Source organism: Delphinapterus leucas, chromosome 15 (genome assembly GCF_059928025.1).
Source record: "Delphinapterus leucas isolate spDelLeu-1000000601 "Yukka" chromosome 15, BTC_Dleu_Yukka2, whole genome shotgun sequence".
NCBI lineage: Eukaryota > Metazoa > Chordata > Mammalia > Artiodactyla > Monodontidae > Delphinapterus > Delphinapterus leucas.
In genome coordinates this window covers 20,627,373-20,644,252 of record NC_143143.1, presented here as the reverse complement: position 1 = coordinate 20,644,252, position 16,880 = coordinate 20,627,373, and the positions used below count along the sequence as shown (strand labels likewise).

The window sequence follows — 16,880 nt, the reverse complement described above, 5'->3', positions numbered from 1 at the left end:
CTGGGCCACTGCCCCCGAAGGCCCTGACCACAAGGGAGGTCGGAGCTCCAAGCCCTCCGTCCCCGTCCTCTCAGACCACAGCCCCTCTCGCCGCTGCCCCTACTCTTCGACTCCATTAACTGTCCACTTGAAACATGTATGTTCGGGAGAGAATTTGTCCTTGAGACCTGAAGCCGCAGGCGGAGGAGCCCCTGCTGGGCTCACACTGAGCTGGGATCCAGGCTTGGAGTCCAAACACCGATGGATGTTGTCAGCAGCAAAGAGCATCCCACCACCTCTTTTTCTTTTAACCTTTTATTTATTTATTTTACTTTCTGGCTGCATCGGGTCTTAGTTGCGGCACACGGGATCTTCATTGAGGCGTGTGGGATCTTTCGTTGCAGTGCACGGGCTCTTTGTTGCGTCGCGCAGGCTTCTCTCTAGCTGTGGCATGCGGGTTTTCTCTTCTCTAGTTGTGGCACGTGGGCTCCAGAACGCATGGGCTCTGTAGTTTGCGGCACACGGGCTCTCTAGTTGAGGCGCACGGGCTCAGTAGCTGTGGCCCGCGGGCTTAGTTGCCCTGTGGCAGGTAGGATCTTAGTTCCCTGACCAGTAATCAAACCCGCATCCCCTGCATTGGAAGGCGGATTCTTTACCACTGGACCACCAGGGAAGCCCCCTACCACCTCTTAAAACTAACAAAATGTGTGGACAAGAGGGGAAAACTTTACCCCTTCCAGCCACCCATCCCTTCCCACATGACCCCATCACCCCGGCCCACCGGCCAGGATCGGGTGACAGGTGGAGGGAAAGCTGCTCTGATGCTGCTGAGCTGGGGCTGGGATGTCTGGGGAGAGGATCCCCCAGGCCAGGCTGGGGTGAAATGGCTGGCGACGGGGCGGGTTGAGGGTGGATGTAGGTGATTCTCCATGACCAGGGGGGGTTCGGATTGAGATAACTCCCCCCACTCAACCTAAGCACAGGCCTTAGGTGGCCCAGGGCCAGGAGGGCAGAGGGCAGCCTGAGGCTTAAAGCACAAAACCCCGCTCAGAGTCTCTCTCCCCACCCCCTACCACTCAGCCTACTGCTACTCGGCCCTGCGCATGAGCCTGGCGCAGAGGGAGACCTGCATCGATGTCTGTAAGGAGTCCTGCAAGTGAGTCCTGCCCGGAGGCTCGTGTGGGCGGCGGGGCGGGCTGTGGATGGTGGGGCAGCGGCGGGGACAGTGACGGGCTGCCTTCTCTCTTCCAGTGACACGCAGTACAAGATGACCATCTCCATGGCCGTCTGGCCTTCTGAGTCCTCTGAGGTGAGTCAGGGGCGCAGCCAAGCTCCTGGCTGCCCATCTTTGGGCGGGAAGCAGGTCTGGGCAGAGGTCTGCAGGCTGTTTGGAACTTTACAGAGGGGGGTTCCTCCCTCCTTCCCCTCCCTCCCTGCTTACTTCCACCCACGTCCCCCAAGCACTGTGCTGGGGACACAGCAGTAAGCGGGACACACAGTCCTTTGCCCTTACGGAGCGTACTTTCTACCTGGAGAGACAGACAATATACAGAAATAAGATCATTTCAAATGGCTGTGTAGGGTAGACCAGATGATGAGAGGGTAACTGGGGGAAAAGAGGCCTTAGGGTAGTCAGGGAAGACCTCCCTAAAAAGGTGACATTTGAGTTAAAACTGGAGGATGGGGCTGAGCCAGGCTGGGCAGGTCTGGGGAGGATCTGGGCAGAGGGAACAGCAGGTGCAAGGGTCAGAGGTGGGAAAGAGCTGGCACACGGAGGCCGGGCCTATGGGGGAGAGCCTAGAGAGCCTAGAGTGCATTCTCCTCAGAACGGCAGCCACGGCGTGTGCTGTCACCCTCCCCTTTCTCCCTGGGCCAACACATGGTCCCCCAGGGGCTTCAAGAAGATACAGGGCTGTGGTCTGCCTCCACAGGTAGCATGGCCCATGACTGGGAGGGGATGCTGCAGGGCACCATTGTTTTCAGCTGCCTTTTTGGGTTCCAGGACTGGATTTTCCATGTGTTGTCAGAGGAGCGGGACCAGAGCCCCAATATCACCTTGAACAGGTGAGCTCAGAGTCTGGACGGGCCAGGGAAGGCAGGAGGAGGAACCAGAGCCTCAGGGGAGGGGCTTGGGCATAGAGCCGCTACTCAGTCACCTTCTCACACTGATCAGATTCAGAAGCAAGCCTAGAGGAGCACTGAGAGAGGCCAGCCAGGGGGGCTCAGAGCCTACCACTTCCTAAAGGAGAGCCTGTTCTTCCATCTGTCACCTGGCCATCCACCCCTCCACCCCTCCAGTCCTTTCATCCTTGTACCCATCCACCCATCCACCCATCTATCCATCATCCATCCTTCCAGTCTTCTACCCACCCATCTCTCCACTCACACATCCATCCATCCATCCATCCATCCACCCCTCCATTGTCCATCCTTCCATTCTTCCACTCATCCATCCACCCACCCACCCTCCATCCATTCAACCATTTTTCCATCCATTCAACTCAAACATGCATTGAGCACAAGAAAGACAGAAGATTCAGTCTATCAGGAAGTTCGAGTCTAGAGGACAGGGGTATGCGAACAGGGCTTATGATGATGGGAGTCTGCCCAGGACCCTTCCTGTGGGATCCCAGCAGGGAAGGAGGTTCCTTCTTCCTGAGAGATAAGGGAGGTCTGTATAGGGAGATGACACTTGAGCCGATCCTCCAAGGAGGAGTAGTAAATGTTCAGACAAATAAGAAGAGGCAGCAATGTCCCGGCAGAAGCCTGGAGGTGTGAGAGAGCATCGCCTTTCTGAGGACCATCTCGGGTTCCCTGACAGAGAGCCAAGGCTCAGGACTCTATGTCAAGCCTACTGTCCATGGGCTGTGAGTGGGAGAGGGGAGCCCGGAGCTGATCCTCAGGACTGTCTCGGGCCCCAGGGTCCTCTGGAGAGCTGGTTCAGAAAGGGGCACACAGGATGGGTGCTGGGCAGTGCTGCCTTTTGTGGCCCCAAGGCCTGGAGGGGCCCTTCCTGGCTCTTGTTTGGACCTCACCACTCCTGGGAGTGGCAGGTGAGAAGCTCGAGCCAGAGGAGGGCCTTGCTGCCTTTCGTGCGCGCGCGCGCGTGTGTGTGTGTGCGTGTGTGTGTGTGTCTGTCTGTCTGTCTTGGGGAGAGGGCACCAGCTCCCTTTGCTGCCTCCTGCAGGAAGGGAATTATCAAGCTCAACATCTACTTCCAAGAATACAACTATCGCACCATTGAGGAGTCAGCAGCAAATAACGTGAGTCTGGGGGCTCCTGGCACCTCGGCCCCGCCTGCAGTCCCTCCACCTGGTACCCAGAGGACGGTCCCTTAAGCAGTGTCAGATTACTTCCCTGCGCTGAGACGGTCACCCTTTCCCCCTTCCTGGCCAACAACCCACCTCACAGGAACCTGTGAGGCTGGGCTTGAGGCAGGAATCTGTGGCCCGACCAGCCCCCCTTCCCCAGCCGGGCCCTCAGTCCCCTGCTCCCCACAGATCGTCTGGCTGCTCTCAAATCTGGGAGGACAGTTTGGCTTCTGGATGGGGGGCTCGGTGCTGTGCCTCATCGAGTTCGCGGAGATCATCATCGACTTCGTGTGGATCACCATCATCAAGCTGGTGGCCCTCGCCAAGAGCCTGCGGCGGAGGCGGGCCCAGGCCTGCTACGATGGCCCGCCGCCCACCGTGGCTGAGCTGGTGGAGGCCCACACCAACTTCGGCTTCCAGCCTGACACGGCCACACACGGCCCCGATGCTGGGCCCCACCCCCATGAGCAGACCCCGCCCATCCCAGGCACCCCACCCCCCAACTACGACTCCTTGCGTCTGCAGCCACTGGACGTCACCGAGTCTGACAACGAGGGCGATGCCATCTAGACCCTGCCCATCCCGGGCAGCCCAGGAATTCGGACCTGAGCAGTGGAGACCGTCGCCCAAGGCCGCATTTCATGATGCCCTCTCCACAGGCCCGGGATGGGAGGTGGCCAAGGCCAGAGTCCAGGTCCTGCTACAGAGAGCCAGCAGCTCCTGGCCAGTCCCAGGCCGAGGGCTCCGTGGAGTAACGGTGCTGGTACGGATGTGGGAATTGTGTTCCTGCCCGCACCCTCCAACCTGACCCAATCCTTGGCCCGGGATGCCCCCAGCCAGGCTCCGAGACCCGGAGCATCCTCCCCTGGAGGCAGGCCACCTCCCTCCCAGGGCCGGTCACCGTCTGCCCCAGAGATGAACAGGCAGCACGCTTGTGACCTTGTGAGTGGGTTTAGTGAGGGCAGCGTTGGTGGATAGCAGGCATCAGAGGCCCTGCCAGGTGGCACGTGTTTTGTTCTGGAAAATAAAAGTAGAAAACACAGAGTCTCGCTTTGTTCTTTGTCTGACTGGGCAGCCAGAGTGCCCTGATGCATCTCTGGCGGTGGAAAGGCGTCCATAACAACTTGAGAGCAGAGGCCTGGCCAAAGAAAGGTCCAAGCTGGTGATTTTTAAAGTTTCTTTCAAGTTGTCCCTGAAACAGTGGCTTTATGCCTTTTTCAGTGTCGTCCAACTTATTTCTTTGGGTTGCAAGAATCAAGAGAGAGAGAAAGAGAGGTAAGATGGGAGAAATACTCAAAACTGGCTTAAGCAAAAGCATCTCCAGCAGCTCAAGTGATGTCTGTTCTCTCTGCCTTCCCAGGCAGGCTGTCCTTACTTTACAGCAGCAAAGGGCCATCTGCAACTCCAAACTCAGCTAGGAGAGAGCACCTCTTTCCCAGTTGTCACAGCAAGTTCCCAGGCAGACTCTCATTGGTCACTGAGTGGGTCACATGCCTGTCTCTGAGCCAATCATCAGTGTGCCCAACTGGCAGGCTGCTGGGATTGGTCAGACCCTGCCCATACCTGAGGCCAGTTGGCCCCCAACAGAATCACATGGTGTGAGGGTGGTGGGGACATGGCTCCTAGGGGTGCTGGATAAAATATAGGCCACCAAGTTAAACTGGAACTTTAGATAAACAGCAAATTAATTTTTTAGTAGACGTACATCCATGTAATATTGGGGGCATATTAATAAATCATTCACTGTTTTTCTGAAATTCAAATTTAACTGAGCTTCCTGTATTTTTAATTGCTAAATATGGCAACCCTAATGGCTTCCCAAAAAGAGATCAGGGAGCTGTTATCAAAGAAGATTGTGATCTGGCAGCTGCAGACAGCTGACCACTGCAGGGCCCTGCTGTCACCTGCTGGCCCTGGTGGTGAAGGAGCTCTCGCTTCAGACCCTGGGACCAGGGCATCCCAGCCCTGCTGGTCTAGAACACCTGGGTCCTTGGCCTGAAAGGCAAACAAGCTGTCCTCCCATTAAGTGCCCATGATGGCACCTGTGGAGGAAGGCGGTGTCACAGGCTGATGCCACTCCAGCCAAAGGCAGCATTGCTAGGGACTGAGTGGGGCAGGCCTTGGGGAAGCCGGGTTTCTGAGCTCAGGGCCAGGCGAGTCTGTACGCTGGAGTCTCAATTCTTGGTAATTACCACACTTACTACTATGACTAGGACTTTTATCAATAGCAATGGTAGTTGTTGTCACCACACTCACTATTATTTGTTGTTTTTAAACAATGGCTGTATTGTATCAAACACTTATGACATGCCAGGCACCAGGCCAAGTAGTTTATAAGTAAGTCTTATTTCATTGAATTCTCATAACCACTGAGAAATATGATCATGCCATTTTACAAGTAAATAAACTGACGCTTGGAGAGGTAAAGTAAGGTGCTAGACTAGATTGCTATTCTTGTAAGTGACATAGGCGAGACTCCTGGTCATAAGAATACCAGTTCCTCAGAGAAGCCCAGGGCTTTCATATTTATTATGTCATCTGAGGCTCTGGGGCAGGCAGAGCAATGATTATTATCTAACTCCATTTGCCAGCCCTTTGGTCACAAGTTAATTTGAACTTGAGCTAAAAGGGGAATTCATTGGTTCTTATAATTAAAAGTCCAGGGATTTCAAGCTCGGCTGTATCCAGGGCTTCAGCTACAGGCTGTATTTTCTTCTGTGTCGATATCCCTCTCACACAGTTTCTCTCCATAGGCTACTCTTCCCTCCGTAGTCCCAGACTCCATTCCCTCAGCTCAGCAACCACAGCAGGAAGAAAGCTTTTCCTTCACAGTCCCAGCAAAAGCCTCGACAGTGAGGCTCATTTGGATCAGCCTGGGCCACATGCTCATTGTGAACCTACCACTACGACTGAGGATGGGAGATGCTGCCTGGCCATCCTGGGGTGTATCTACAGCGGGCAGCCCCTTACAGACTCCTGTGAGAAGTTTTGCTCAGAGACGTGTTGAAGCGGAGCGGGAAGGAGCTTCTGGCCCCCAAAGCTGCTTGTAGATGGGAGATGGGGACCAGGCTGACGTGGGTATCAGTTGCCATCCCTCTCTTGGGGAGTACTGAGGGCCGGGGTGAAGATGGATAATGGCCCCATCTCCAAAAGCAGGCTCTGGGTCAGACAGACAGGCATTCCTCTCCCCTCCGGATCTAGAGGAGATACGGGCTGTCCTATTCCTACTCTGGGTTCCCATTAGAGCCGTTTAAGGGTGACAAATTAGCCCAGCAGGGCCAGAATTGCCCAGAAAAATGGCATTCTGTAATTCCCTCCTCTACCCGCAAAGGGAAGGTAGGTTACAGACGCTAGAGGACTATGAAATTAGCAGCTATTGTGCACTTGCTACATGCTGTTGCCTCCACTGTGTCTCAGTGGCTCTTCAAATAACCCTATGAGTTAAGTACCATTATGACCCCTGTTTTTCGGATTAGGAAATGAGGCTCAGAGAAGCTAATGACTTTCCCAAGGTCATACAGCCGGAAGGTGGCAAAGCTGGGAATCAAGACCAAGCCTGTCCTAGTGGCACTCACCCACACTGGCACAGAGGTCACTGCAAAGAGGTTTCCACTTCAAAGCAGCTCTTTTCACCTTCCAGGTGACCAGCTCCCACTCCAAGGCAGGAGCCAGGCTCGAGCCCTGCCAGACACTCTGCGATCCACCACATGAGAAACCAAAATATTTTTCTTGGTGCGGATTCGCAGCTGATGCTCTTTCGGGGCCAGCCAAACTGGTTCCCAAGATGTGGGGACAGAATGTGTGGGAAGCCCTGGATGACAAGCCGAGAGAGACACGGCTCTGGCAGCCCAGTGGGGCTGGTTCAGAGGCCACATTCGTGGCGGTGCCCCTCCGGAGGGCTGGCACAAGCAGGCTAAACCAGCTGGGATTATCCTTTCCTGCCGAATCCTCAGTGCAGACAGCACAGCACAGGAGAAGCACCCAAATATTCACTGAGGAAAGAAAACAGCCTTCTTTCATTTCACAGTACTTATTAATTGCACTTTCAAGACAGGATCATTTAAAAAATCATCTGAAAATTCCTCCCTGATAAATAATACACCTCTAATTTACAACCTTTTTTTTTGATTATACAAATGAACCACATCTTTTTGAAATGAATTCTGCCCAATCCCAGGTGGATTTTTAGAGCAAATCCATTCTGGGGGCTTCTGTGGCCCCGGAACTCCAACCCCGACCCTCTTATCAGCCGGGTGCGTGGGGGTCAGTAGTCCACACCCCGCATGGCGGCCACCGTGGTGGCGAGGCGGCGGGGCAGGCCTTTGCTGACCTGTCTGTAATCCTCGGGTTTGGCCTTCAAGAGCATCACGATGTTCTGGAGGGTGCGGGACGGCTGCAGGCCCAGGGCGTCCATCACGTTGATCAGGTAGTCTGTGGGGTGGGAGCAGACAGACACAGCTCAACAGACTCAGCACCGAGAGGACAAGCCCCAAAGGCCTCGCCGCGGTAAGGGACAAGACACACCCCCAACCCCCAAGTGCTGGCTGCCAGGTCTGCCCTCAGCCCACAAGCCTTCACTCTGAGGGCTTTTCCAAGGGGTCAGACCTGCCTGTGAGCTCGGCCCGGGTCCAGGAATTCTAGTCTCATAAAGGAGTTGCCAACATCACCCCATCCCCGCCACTCCCACTGCACGCTCAGCTCTACAGCCCAGCCGACCTCAGCCGAAGCTCTACCCTAGGGACTCCTGCGTTCCCAGCCCTGCTCCCCAGCGGACCCCACTGACGACATGGAAAACCCAAGGGGTCAGGAGACACAGGGCTTATCTAAGCAGCTCCCGAAGATTTCCCAGCAGAGCCCCTACAGGGGGGACTTTGGACAGTGCAGGGGGCCAGGCCTGGTGTAACGCAGTTCCCACACCTCCCAGATAACCCCTTAGGGTACGAATTAGGACAGATTACTGAGCCCACCCCCAGGCCAAGTCGATGAGCGTTTCCAAGAGAGGGTCTGAGGCTCCTGTCCTTCTGAAAAGCAGCAGTGCCCTCCAACCGGCAGGCAAGCTTGGGCAGCGCCGGCAGAGTGGAGGAGAAAAAGGGGTTTCCGAGGTCAGGGTGACCTCAGTGACTCCATCCACCTCCCGAGTCTCTACTTCCACCTGTGGATGCAGTTCGTACCCATCAGGCAGCATGTTCGGGGGATGAAGTGGGACAAGGACCGCGGACGCGCCTGGAGTGACGCGGGTGGTCAGTAACCGGCTACTCCTTCCCTTCCTCTTACTGGGCAGCACGGCTGGCCGAGCCCGAGGCAGGGCGCTCTCCAGCCCCTCCCTCTTCCTGCTCTGTGGGACTGGGAGACGCATCACCCGGCAGGTCCCTCCTTATGTTCTGATACCACCCACGTTAATCTTTTCTGCCCAACTAGGCTGGAGCTCCAGGCACGGCTCTATCTTCCCTGTGTCTTCTTTCTGAGGCCCGGCTCAGGGCAGAGCCCATAGGAGGTGCCCGCTCTGCCCTGGCTGTCTGAGTCATGTCCCAGCGAGCCGCTTCTCAGGAAGGGCACCACCAACCAGTCAGGCACCTGCCTCTGGCACATATTCACCCATAAAACTGTGAATTCCCCTCGACTGTCGGCCAGGACCTGCGAAACGGCAGCCCATGATCTACCATGACATCTTCTGTTCAGACGGCAAGAGTGCTTTCGTTACTTTTTTTTTTTTTCTGGCTGTGCTGGGTCTTCGTTTCTGTGTGAGGGCTTTCTCCAGTTGCGGCAAGTGGGGGCTACTCTTCATCGCGGTGTGCGGGCCTCTCACTATCGCAGCCTCTCTTGTTGTGGAGCATAGGCTCCAGATGCGCAGGCTCAGTAGTTGTGGCTCACGGGCCTAGTTGCTCCGCGGCATGTGGGATCTTCCCGGACCAGGGCACGAACCCGCGTCCCCTGCATCGGCAGGCGGACTCTCAACCACTGCACCACCAGGGAAGCCCCTTGGTTTTGTTACATTTTAATGCTTAATTTGAGCGTCTTTAAGGTGGCCACACACTGCCACAGACCTCTCCGCTCTCTATCGTGTTACCACCTGGCAACTTCCCGGCCCCTAAGCACACTCCCTCACAGCATAAGCTCAGTGAGCACAGGAACTGTCCAAACCTCTCTTGCATCCCATCTCCTAGCACGACGGCTGGCACATAACAGACACTCAGTCAACGCTGAGCGAGTGAGCAGATGGATGTGGACGGCAGCTTAACGGAGGGAGATGCGATGTGGACAAGTGAACTCTAGGGACCACCCCCAAATCTCACTCACTAGTTCCGCTGGTTCTCTCCTCAATGCTCCCGCCTATACCAACGGGGACCACCGACAAACATTTGAACCTCTTCATCTCTTCTCTGAACCTGTGCCCACTGAGATGACAAAAGCTGGCCGCTGCCCTGTAACGGCTGAGAGCTGAGCACGAATTAGCACAGAGCTGGGAGCTGGGGCAGCTGGGTTCCAGGCCTGGCCCCATCACTCACTGCTCTGGGACCCGGAGCAAAGGGCCTCACGTCCATTTCTCCCTCAGCAAACAAGAGGCTGGCTCGGGCCTGGGGTCACCCAGGGCAAAGCTCTGGCTGGGTCCCCAAGGAGGTAATCTTTAAGGCTCCCACCACCCTCTCCCTCACCCGCTCCAAGAGCTGCCTCCAGCTAAAGAACAGGCAGGCAATGGACTGATACCAAGAGGCTGGGGAGACGCCCCAACCACCTGCCTGCAGTACCCCCAGCCTCAGAGCACCCTGCAGGCGGCATTATCTCCAGGGACGTGCGCCAGCAGGAGCAGGTGGGCACACGCCCCTGTGACCCGGGAGGCAGGCAGGTACTCGGATGGAGACCACAGGGCAACCCCGGCTGGGTGGCCTGGTGATGCACGTGCTCTGTGCCCCGCTTCCTCATCAGTGATGAAGGCAGGGGCGCTGAGCTCACAGGGGGTTTGAAGATTGCGTAAGCCCGTGGGTGCGTGAGCGCCTGGTTCAGCACCTGGCATGCCTGCGCACAGTGAGAGCTTATTCAACGTCAGTGTGCATGATGATTCTGTCGATGGGCAGAAGGCAAGGTGGGGCAAGGCGGCATCACACAAGTCTGCCTCACTCATCCCAACCCATCTCGGCAAAGCACCCCTTAATGGCTCTTAGCCTCGGCAGCTATCCGAGTCCACGGGGACACCTGTCAAAACACTGGTGTCTAGGCTTCTATCCTAGGCTTATTATGTCAGAATCTCTGGGGGTGGGGCCTGGGGAGTCCACATGTTTAACAAAGCTTCACGGACAAACCCAGAGCTGAAGTTGAGAGGAGAGCTGGGACGACACACCTGGAGGGCAGGGGGCCTGACGGATGCAACAGGCCAGAGCTGACCCTCCCCCCACCCGTCCCAGAGACCCACCGATGTCGGTGGCCAGCTGCTTGGTGGAGTGCGGGGTGAGTTCAGGGATCTGGAGGACCGCGTCACAGTAGGTCTGCATCGTGGCTCTGGCGATAGAGCCCAGCCAGCTGTCGGCCATGTTGTCCAGCTCGGGCAGTTCGTCCCCTGGAAAGGGAAAGAGGGTCACCAAAGAAACACAGCCTGACCAGGGAGAACCGGCCACCAACAGCTCTTATGGGGCTCTTTGGGGTGACCAGGCCCCATGATAGGTGCCACATGCAATACGCAAAGCTACAGTCTCAATGGGCAACGCAGGAAACAGAGGACAATTACATCTTAGGTCAACTGGTATTGACTCAGTACAATGAGGATTCAGAAAAGAAAGCAATCAGGTGAGGCGGGACAACCTCAGAGGTCTCAAAGGCTGGGGGCAGATGCAGCCAGGCAGGCCAGGAGGAGTTCTGCAGACAGAGCAAGAGGGAGGGGGGCCCACACCACAGGTGAGAGGGTGGAGAACTGGCACAGCCCAGCAGGAGACAGACAGCAGTGCTGAAGACACAGGCGGCACATCAGAACCGAGACCTGGGTTCAAGACCAAGCCTGCCACTAATGAGCCGGGTGCCGCCTGACTGTTTGCTTCATCGGTAAAATAGAGATAACATCAGTCCTGGCTTTTCAGGGCTGCCGTGGGAATTATATGGGGCCCTCGGCGTGGGCCCTTCCGCACGCTTAGTGCCATGCGCACAGTAGCCATTAGTGCTAGAATGATTATTGGGGGTGGGGGGAGTATGTACAGGGAGCAGAGGGAAGTGTGTTAGGGGATTGGGCTGGGTCACAGAGGGCACCCCGAGAACCACGTGCACCCCATGTAGTAGGGAGGAGGCAGTGACTGCAGGTTCCCTGCAAGGTTGTGAGAAGACGAGCCCATGTTGGGAGGGCCTGCCAGGCCAGGGAGGGGTGAAGGAGGGAGATGCAGCGGCCATCCAGGCACGAGAGGCACGGGCCTGACGCCTGAGGGCAAGGGGGATACCCCGCAGCAGAAGTGGAAAGAAGGGGAGAAATGAGAGCAACATTTTTTTATAAGTAAGTATGGAGCCAAGCAGTGGAAAATTAGAAGAAGATAAGCAAAATGCTACTACTACCACCACTAATAATAATAGTAACAGAGAATATAAAGTTACTTATAAACACCATCTGCTTAGAGAAGAGCCCAAAGGGCACGTGGGAACACGGCAACACCGGTGAGTGCAATGGTGGGATGATGTGATCTATTTTCTTTGAAAACTGTGACCTGTTTAACACAGAGCATCTGTACAACAAATACAAGCCAGAAGGCTAAAAATCAAAACAGGATAAACACAAATGAGGACAAGGACAATAATGTGTGATCTAGCGTTTCCACCTTGGAACTGGACTGGCTATAGTGTGGCCAGAAACACAGCTGGGAGGGAGGCTGGTTTGGGGGACAAAGCTTCTTCTCACTGACTCTGACCCAGAAAGGGCTGAACCTAACAGGCCAGAGCACCAAACACCTAGATTCTAGGGTTGTCGGACAGAACTGAAAGCTGATAGAAATGGATGAGAGGGAGACATGAAAATGAGTAAGAGACTTAGGCTGGTGCCTTGGGAGACCCTCCAGGTCAGGGGAAGAGGAGCCCAGAGACACAGATACATGGACACAGCGGGTGGCGGGCAGTCGTGTGTTAATTGCATTAAGTCCCATTTGTGGAGACCCTGCCGGGTCTGGCACTGTCCTGGGTGGCCCTGCCCTTCAGGCACCCTCTGGCCAGGCAACAAAGACAGACCTCAACGAGGTCAGGGCTGCAGCAGCTGCACATTGAGTCCAGCAGGAGCCCACAACCAGGAGCGAGTGCCTGTGCTGACTTGGACAGATGGCAGTTTGCCAAATGCACACAAGGAAAAAGAGCATTCTGAGCAGAGAGAACAAAACTCATTTTTTTTTTTTTTTGCGGTACGCGGGCCTCTCACTGTTGTGGCCTCTCCCGTTGCGGAGCACAGGCTCCGGACGCGCAGGCTCAGCGGCCATGGCTCACGGGCCCAGCTGCTCCGCGGCATGTGGGATCTTCCAGACTGGGGCATGAACCTGTGTCCCCTGCCTGCATCATCAGGCGGACTCTCAACCACTGCGCCACCAGGGAAACCCAGGGCAGTAGATTTTTAATCAAAACTTTTTTTTAATTTTGAAAATGAAGAAAAAATCCTTCTGAGTGGCTGGAATGTGAGCACGTGGGGCACAGGAGAGACAGAAAGGGAGGCGATGAGGCCGCAAGCACTCCCCTGGGCAGGACTGGGAAGGGTCCCCAATGCCAGGCCACGAGGAGTTTGGATTTTGTCCTGTAGGTCCTAAGGGGCCATCAGAGGTTTTTAAGTGGGCAGGGAATCATTAGTCAGAGGGTGAGGGCAAGAACCAGGAAAGAGAAGCAAGACAGACAAAATGCAGGAAAGAAAAGAAATCTCAAGAAAAAGGGGTTTTAAAAAGGCCAGGCTGGGCTCAGCAACGCTTGAGCTTTTGCACTGACTTCAGCAATGGCCTGGCCACGACAGATGGCGGCCCCTTCCTGAGCCATAGTCCCCGCAGGGCCGGTTCTTCCCGACCGAGGGCCCACCACGCAGCAGCAGCTCCGCAGAAAGGCTGCACCTGCCCATCAGATGACCTGCCGGAACCAGGAGCTGGGCCCTCTGCCTGTCAGCCAGGCCAGAGAGAGTGCAGGAGCCTCCCGGGCCCAGTGCCACACCTGGGAAGCACTTTTTCCCAGTGCCCAGAATCATGACTCCACGGCAGCTCCGGCTGCCTCCACAGATCTCCCAAGTCCACTGCAGCCAAACCTGGTAACTCCACAAAGGAAGAGGACCATGACATGTGGAGATTGGAGTTTTCCTGCAAATGCCTCTGCTCTAACCCACTGTGTTTGTGACCCTTGGACACATCCCTTTACAATTCCCAGAGTTCAATTTCCTCACAGGAAAAAGACTCACAATGATTTTTATATCTCCCTCCTACTTATCATTTATCTAAGCCAAAAAGCTCCTATTGGCTGTTTAACCATCTGCTTCATAAAACTTTCAATGTTAAAACGGGAGAAAACTAGAACTAGTGCCAACTATTATATATAGGATGGCTAAACAATAAGGTCCTGCTACTGTAGAGCACAGGGAACTATATTCAATATCCTGTGATACACCATAATGGTAAAGAATATGAAAAAAAATATACGTATATGTATAATTGAATCAGTTTACTGTATACCAGAAACTAACACAACACTGCAAGTCAACTATACTTCAATAAAATTTTTTAAACTTAAAAAGTGTATTAGCCAATAGATGAAAATAAGAATCACTTGGAGCCCTTGAGTCCAAGATGGCAGCACAGGAAGACCCTGAATTCACCTCTTCCCCCAGCACACCACACCCACAACTATTCATGAAATAACACCCACTGCATAAGAACTGAAAATCAGCTGAACAGCTTCCTCCGAAGCAAGGGAGAAGAGGGCCACATGAAGATGGGGAGGAGAGGCAAGATACAGCCTCACCAAACGCCCCACACAGTAGGGCAGGATCTCATGGGCAGAGCCCCTTCCTGAGCAGCAAGAGGTCTGTCTGTGCCCCGCGTCAGGCACCCCAACCCTGGGACCTGCAGCCAGACGAAGCCCCCCAAACATGTGGCTTTGAAAGCAATGGAGTTTATGTGCAGGGGACCCGGGGGTCTGTGGGAATCTGAGGTACTCCTGTTGAGGAGCTCGTGCACAGACTCACCCCAGGAACCAGCGCAAAGGCAGCAGTTTGAGAGGTGACTGGATTCTATGCGAAGGAGATTCCGCTGCTAATCTTAAAGCGTCTGCCAATGGGGCAGGGAGTATCTAGGGTTGACCTTGGGGACAAAGGGGCTGGAAAACGCCATTTTGCACTCTCCCTGTCCCTCGGGGCGCAGTGGACAGGCGCAGACATGGCCTCAGGAAAGCTGAGGGTGTGCCCCGCTCCACACTCTCCTCCCACATTGCTAAAAGCACAGGTGTGCCCTGCCCCCAGCGCTCCTTCCCAACCTTGCTAACGCCAGTGGGCAAGTGCAGTCCACACAGGGAACACCTCGACGGGCCTGGCTCTGATAACCAGAGGGGCTTGTGCTCCTGGGCACAGGACTGTAACAATCAGAAAGTCAGTTCTGGGCAGGATGTCACACCCAGGACACTATGCAGCAGACTGAGTCACATCCCCAGAGTCTGCAGGTGAAAAAGGGCCATTTAATTGTCCTGGAGCTTCAACCTGAGGGATAGGCTTCAGGGCTACAGAGGTGCTCTCAGGGAAGCAGGCAGGGAGGCACCATTCTTGCACCCTCCCTTGGCCTCACCACTGCTCACTGGTACCTCCTAGCAAGGAGCTTATACACTCGTCTGAAGTCCCGATGCTTGCAACTGTTGCCCAGGAGACACCTCCAGACCTCCCAGTCTGGAGGTCAGCAGGGTCTATGATTGCAGTCCCATAGGACTGTGTACATCTGCATACTTTAAAAGCTGCTGCCTGAGGATCTGGCTTCCAATCAGCCTGAATCTGGGTGCTGAGTGAGATCATTCCCTTTGGAACACTGACAGGTCTTGGTGCATCCTCAACAACTGGAGCCTATCAAGAATAAGCCAGGCTACTCAGACAATCACAGAGGTTTGAGAGACAACCAAGAGCTAGGGAAAAGTTGAATGATAAGGCTCATCTCCTATACAAGGTCACTCCTTCAAGACTGGGAGAGGTGGCTCCTTTGCCTATTACATAGAAGCCAACATAGAGAGCCAAGCAAAATGAGGAAACAGAGGAATAATTTCCAAATGAAAGAATAAGACAAAACCTGAGAAAAAGGCCTGAATGAAACAGAGTTAAGTAATCTACCTGATAAAGAGGCCGTAAAGATGCTCACCCAACTTGGGCAAAGAATGGATAAACATAATGAGAACATCTACAAAAAGGTAGAAAATGTAAGAAAGTACCAAACAGAAGCTGCAGAGCTGAAGAATACAATAAGAGAACTAAAAAATACATTAGAGGGGTTCAATAGCAGACTAGATAAAGTAGAAGAAGAAATCACTGACCTGGAAGACAGAGCAGTGGAACTCATTCAAACAGATCAGCAAAAAGAAAAAAGAATTTTAAAAAGTGAAGATAATTTAAGAGACCTATGGGACAACATCAAGTAGATATAACATTTGCATTATAGGGGTCTCAGAAGGAGAAGAGAGAGAGAAACGGGAAGAAAGCTTATTTGAAGAAATAATGGCTAAAAACTTCCCTAACCTGGGGAAGGAAACAGACATTGAGGTCCAGGACACACAGAGTTCCAAACAAGATGAACCCAAAGAGATTCCCACCAAGATACATTATAATTAAAATGTCAGAAGTTAAAGAAAGAATCTTAAAAACAGCAAGGAAAAAAAACCCAACTTGTATGTGCAAGGAAACCACCATAAGATTATCAGCTGATTTTTTCAACAGAAACTCTGAAAGCCAGAGGGATTGGCATGTTATATTCAAAGTACTGAAAGGAAAAAACTTCCGACCCAGAATACTCTACCAGGCAAGGCTATCATCCAGAATTGAAAGAGAGATAGTTTTCAAGACAAGCAAAAGTTAAAGGAGTTCATCACCACTAAACCAGCCTTATAAGAAATATTAAAGGGTCTTCTTTAAGCTGAAAAGAAAAGGTACTAATAACAAGAAAACATGAAAATAAAAATCTCTCTGGTGAAAGATGAATATATAGTAAAGGTAGTAGATTAACTACTTATAAAGCTAGTATGAAAGTTAAAAGAAAAAAGTAGTAAAATTAACTACAATAATTAGTTAAGGGATACTCAAAATAAAAAGATGTAAAATATGACATCAAAAACATTTAACGTGACAGGGGGGAGTAAAAATGTAGAGTTTTTAAAATGCATTCAAGGGCTTCCCTGGTGGTGCAGTGGTTGAGAGTCCGCCTGCTGATGCAGGGGACATGGGTTCGTGCCCCGGTCCAGGAAGATCCCACATGCCGCGGAGTGGCTGGGCCTGTGAGCCATGGCCACTAAGCCTGCGCGTCCGGAGCCTGTGCTCCGCAGCGGGAGAGGCCACAACAGTGAGAGGCCCGCGTACCGAAAAAATAAATAAATAAATAAAATGCATTCAAATTTAAGTTGCTACTGGGCTTCCCTGGTGGT

General features: G+C 53.6%; 2 protein-coding genes across 15 annotated transcripts in view; one reads left to right on the top strand and one right to left on the bottom strand.

Annotated features, from left to right (window-relative positions):
• Window positions 1-4,334, top strand: part of SCNN1B (sodium channel epithelial 1 subunit beta) — a 76,116-nt gene extending 71,782 nt beyond the window's left edge. For 7 of the 8 annotated variants that reach the window (XM_089896033.1, XM_022588551.3, XM_022588549.3 and 4 more), the window contains 5 exons: window positions 1,060-1,135; window positions 1,231-1,288; window positions 1,982-2,043; window positions 3,167-3,242; window positions 3,480-4,334. In XM_089896033.1, coding sequence (XP_089752159.1) covers window positions 1,060-1,135; window positions 1,231-1,288; window positions 1,982-2,043; window positions 3,167-3,242; window positions 3,480-3,860 — 653 coding nt within the window. In that variant the 3' untranslated portion in view covers window positions 3,861-4,334. The remainder of the gene's footprint in view (window positions 1-1,059; window positions 1,136-1,230; window positions 1,289-1,981; window positions 2,044-3,166; window positions 3,243-3,479) is intronic. The other variant, XM_089896031.1, reaches the window with a different exon arrangement.
• COG7 (component of oligomeric golgi complex 7) overlaps window positions 4,229-16,880 on the bottom strand; it is an 85,046-nt gene continuing 72,394 nt past the window's right edge. For 2 of the 7 annotated variants that reach the window (XM_089896026.1, XM_022588545.3), the window contains 2 exons: window positions 10,699-10,842; window positions 7,292-7,721 (listed from right to left, as the gene is read on the bottom strand). In XM_089896026.1, the coding sequence (XP_089752152.1) occupies window positions 7,555-7,721; window positions 10,699-10,842 (311 nt within the window). In that variant the 3' untranslated portion in view covers window positions 7,292-7,554. The other 5 variants (XR_016387795.1, XR_002646697.3, XM_089896025.1 and 2 more) reach the window with 5 other exon arrangements.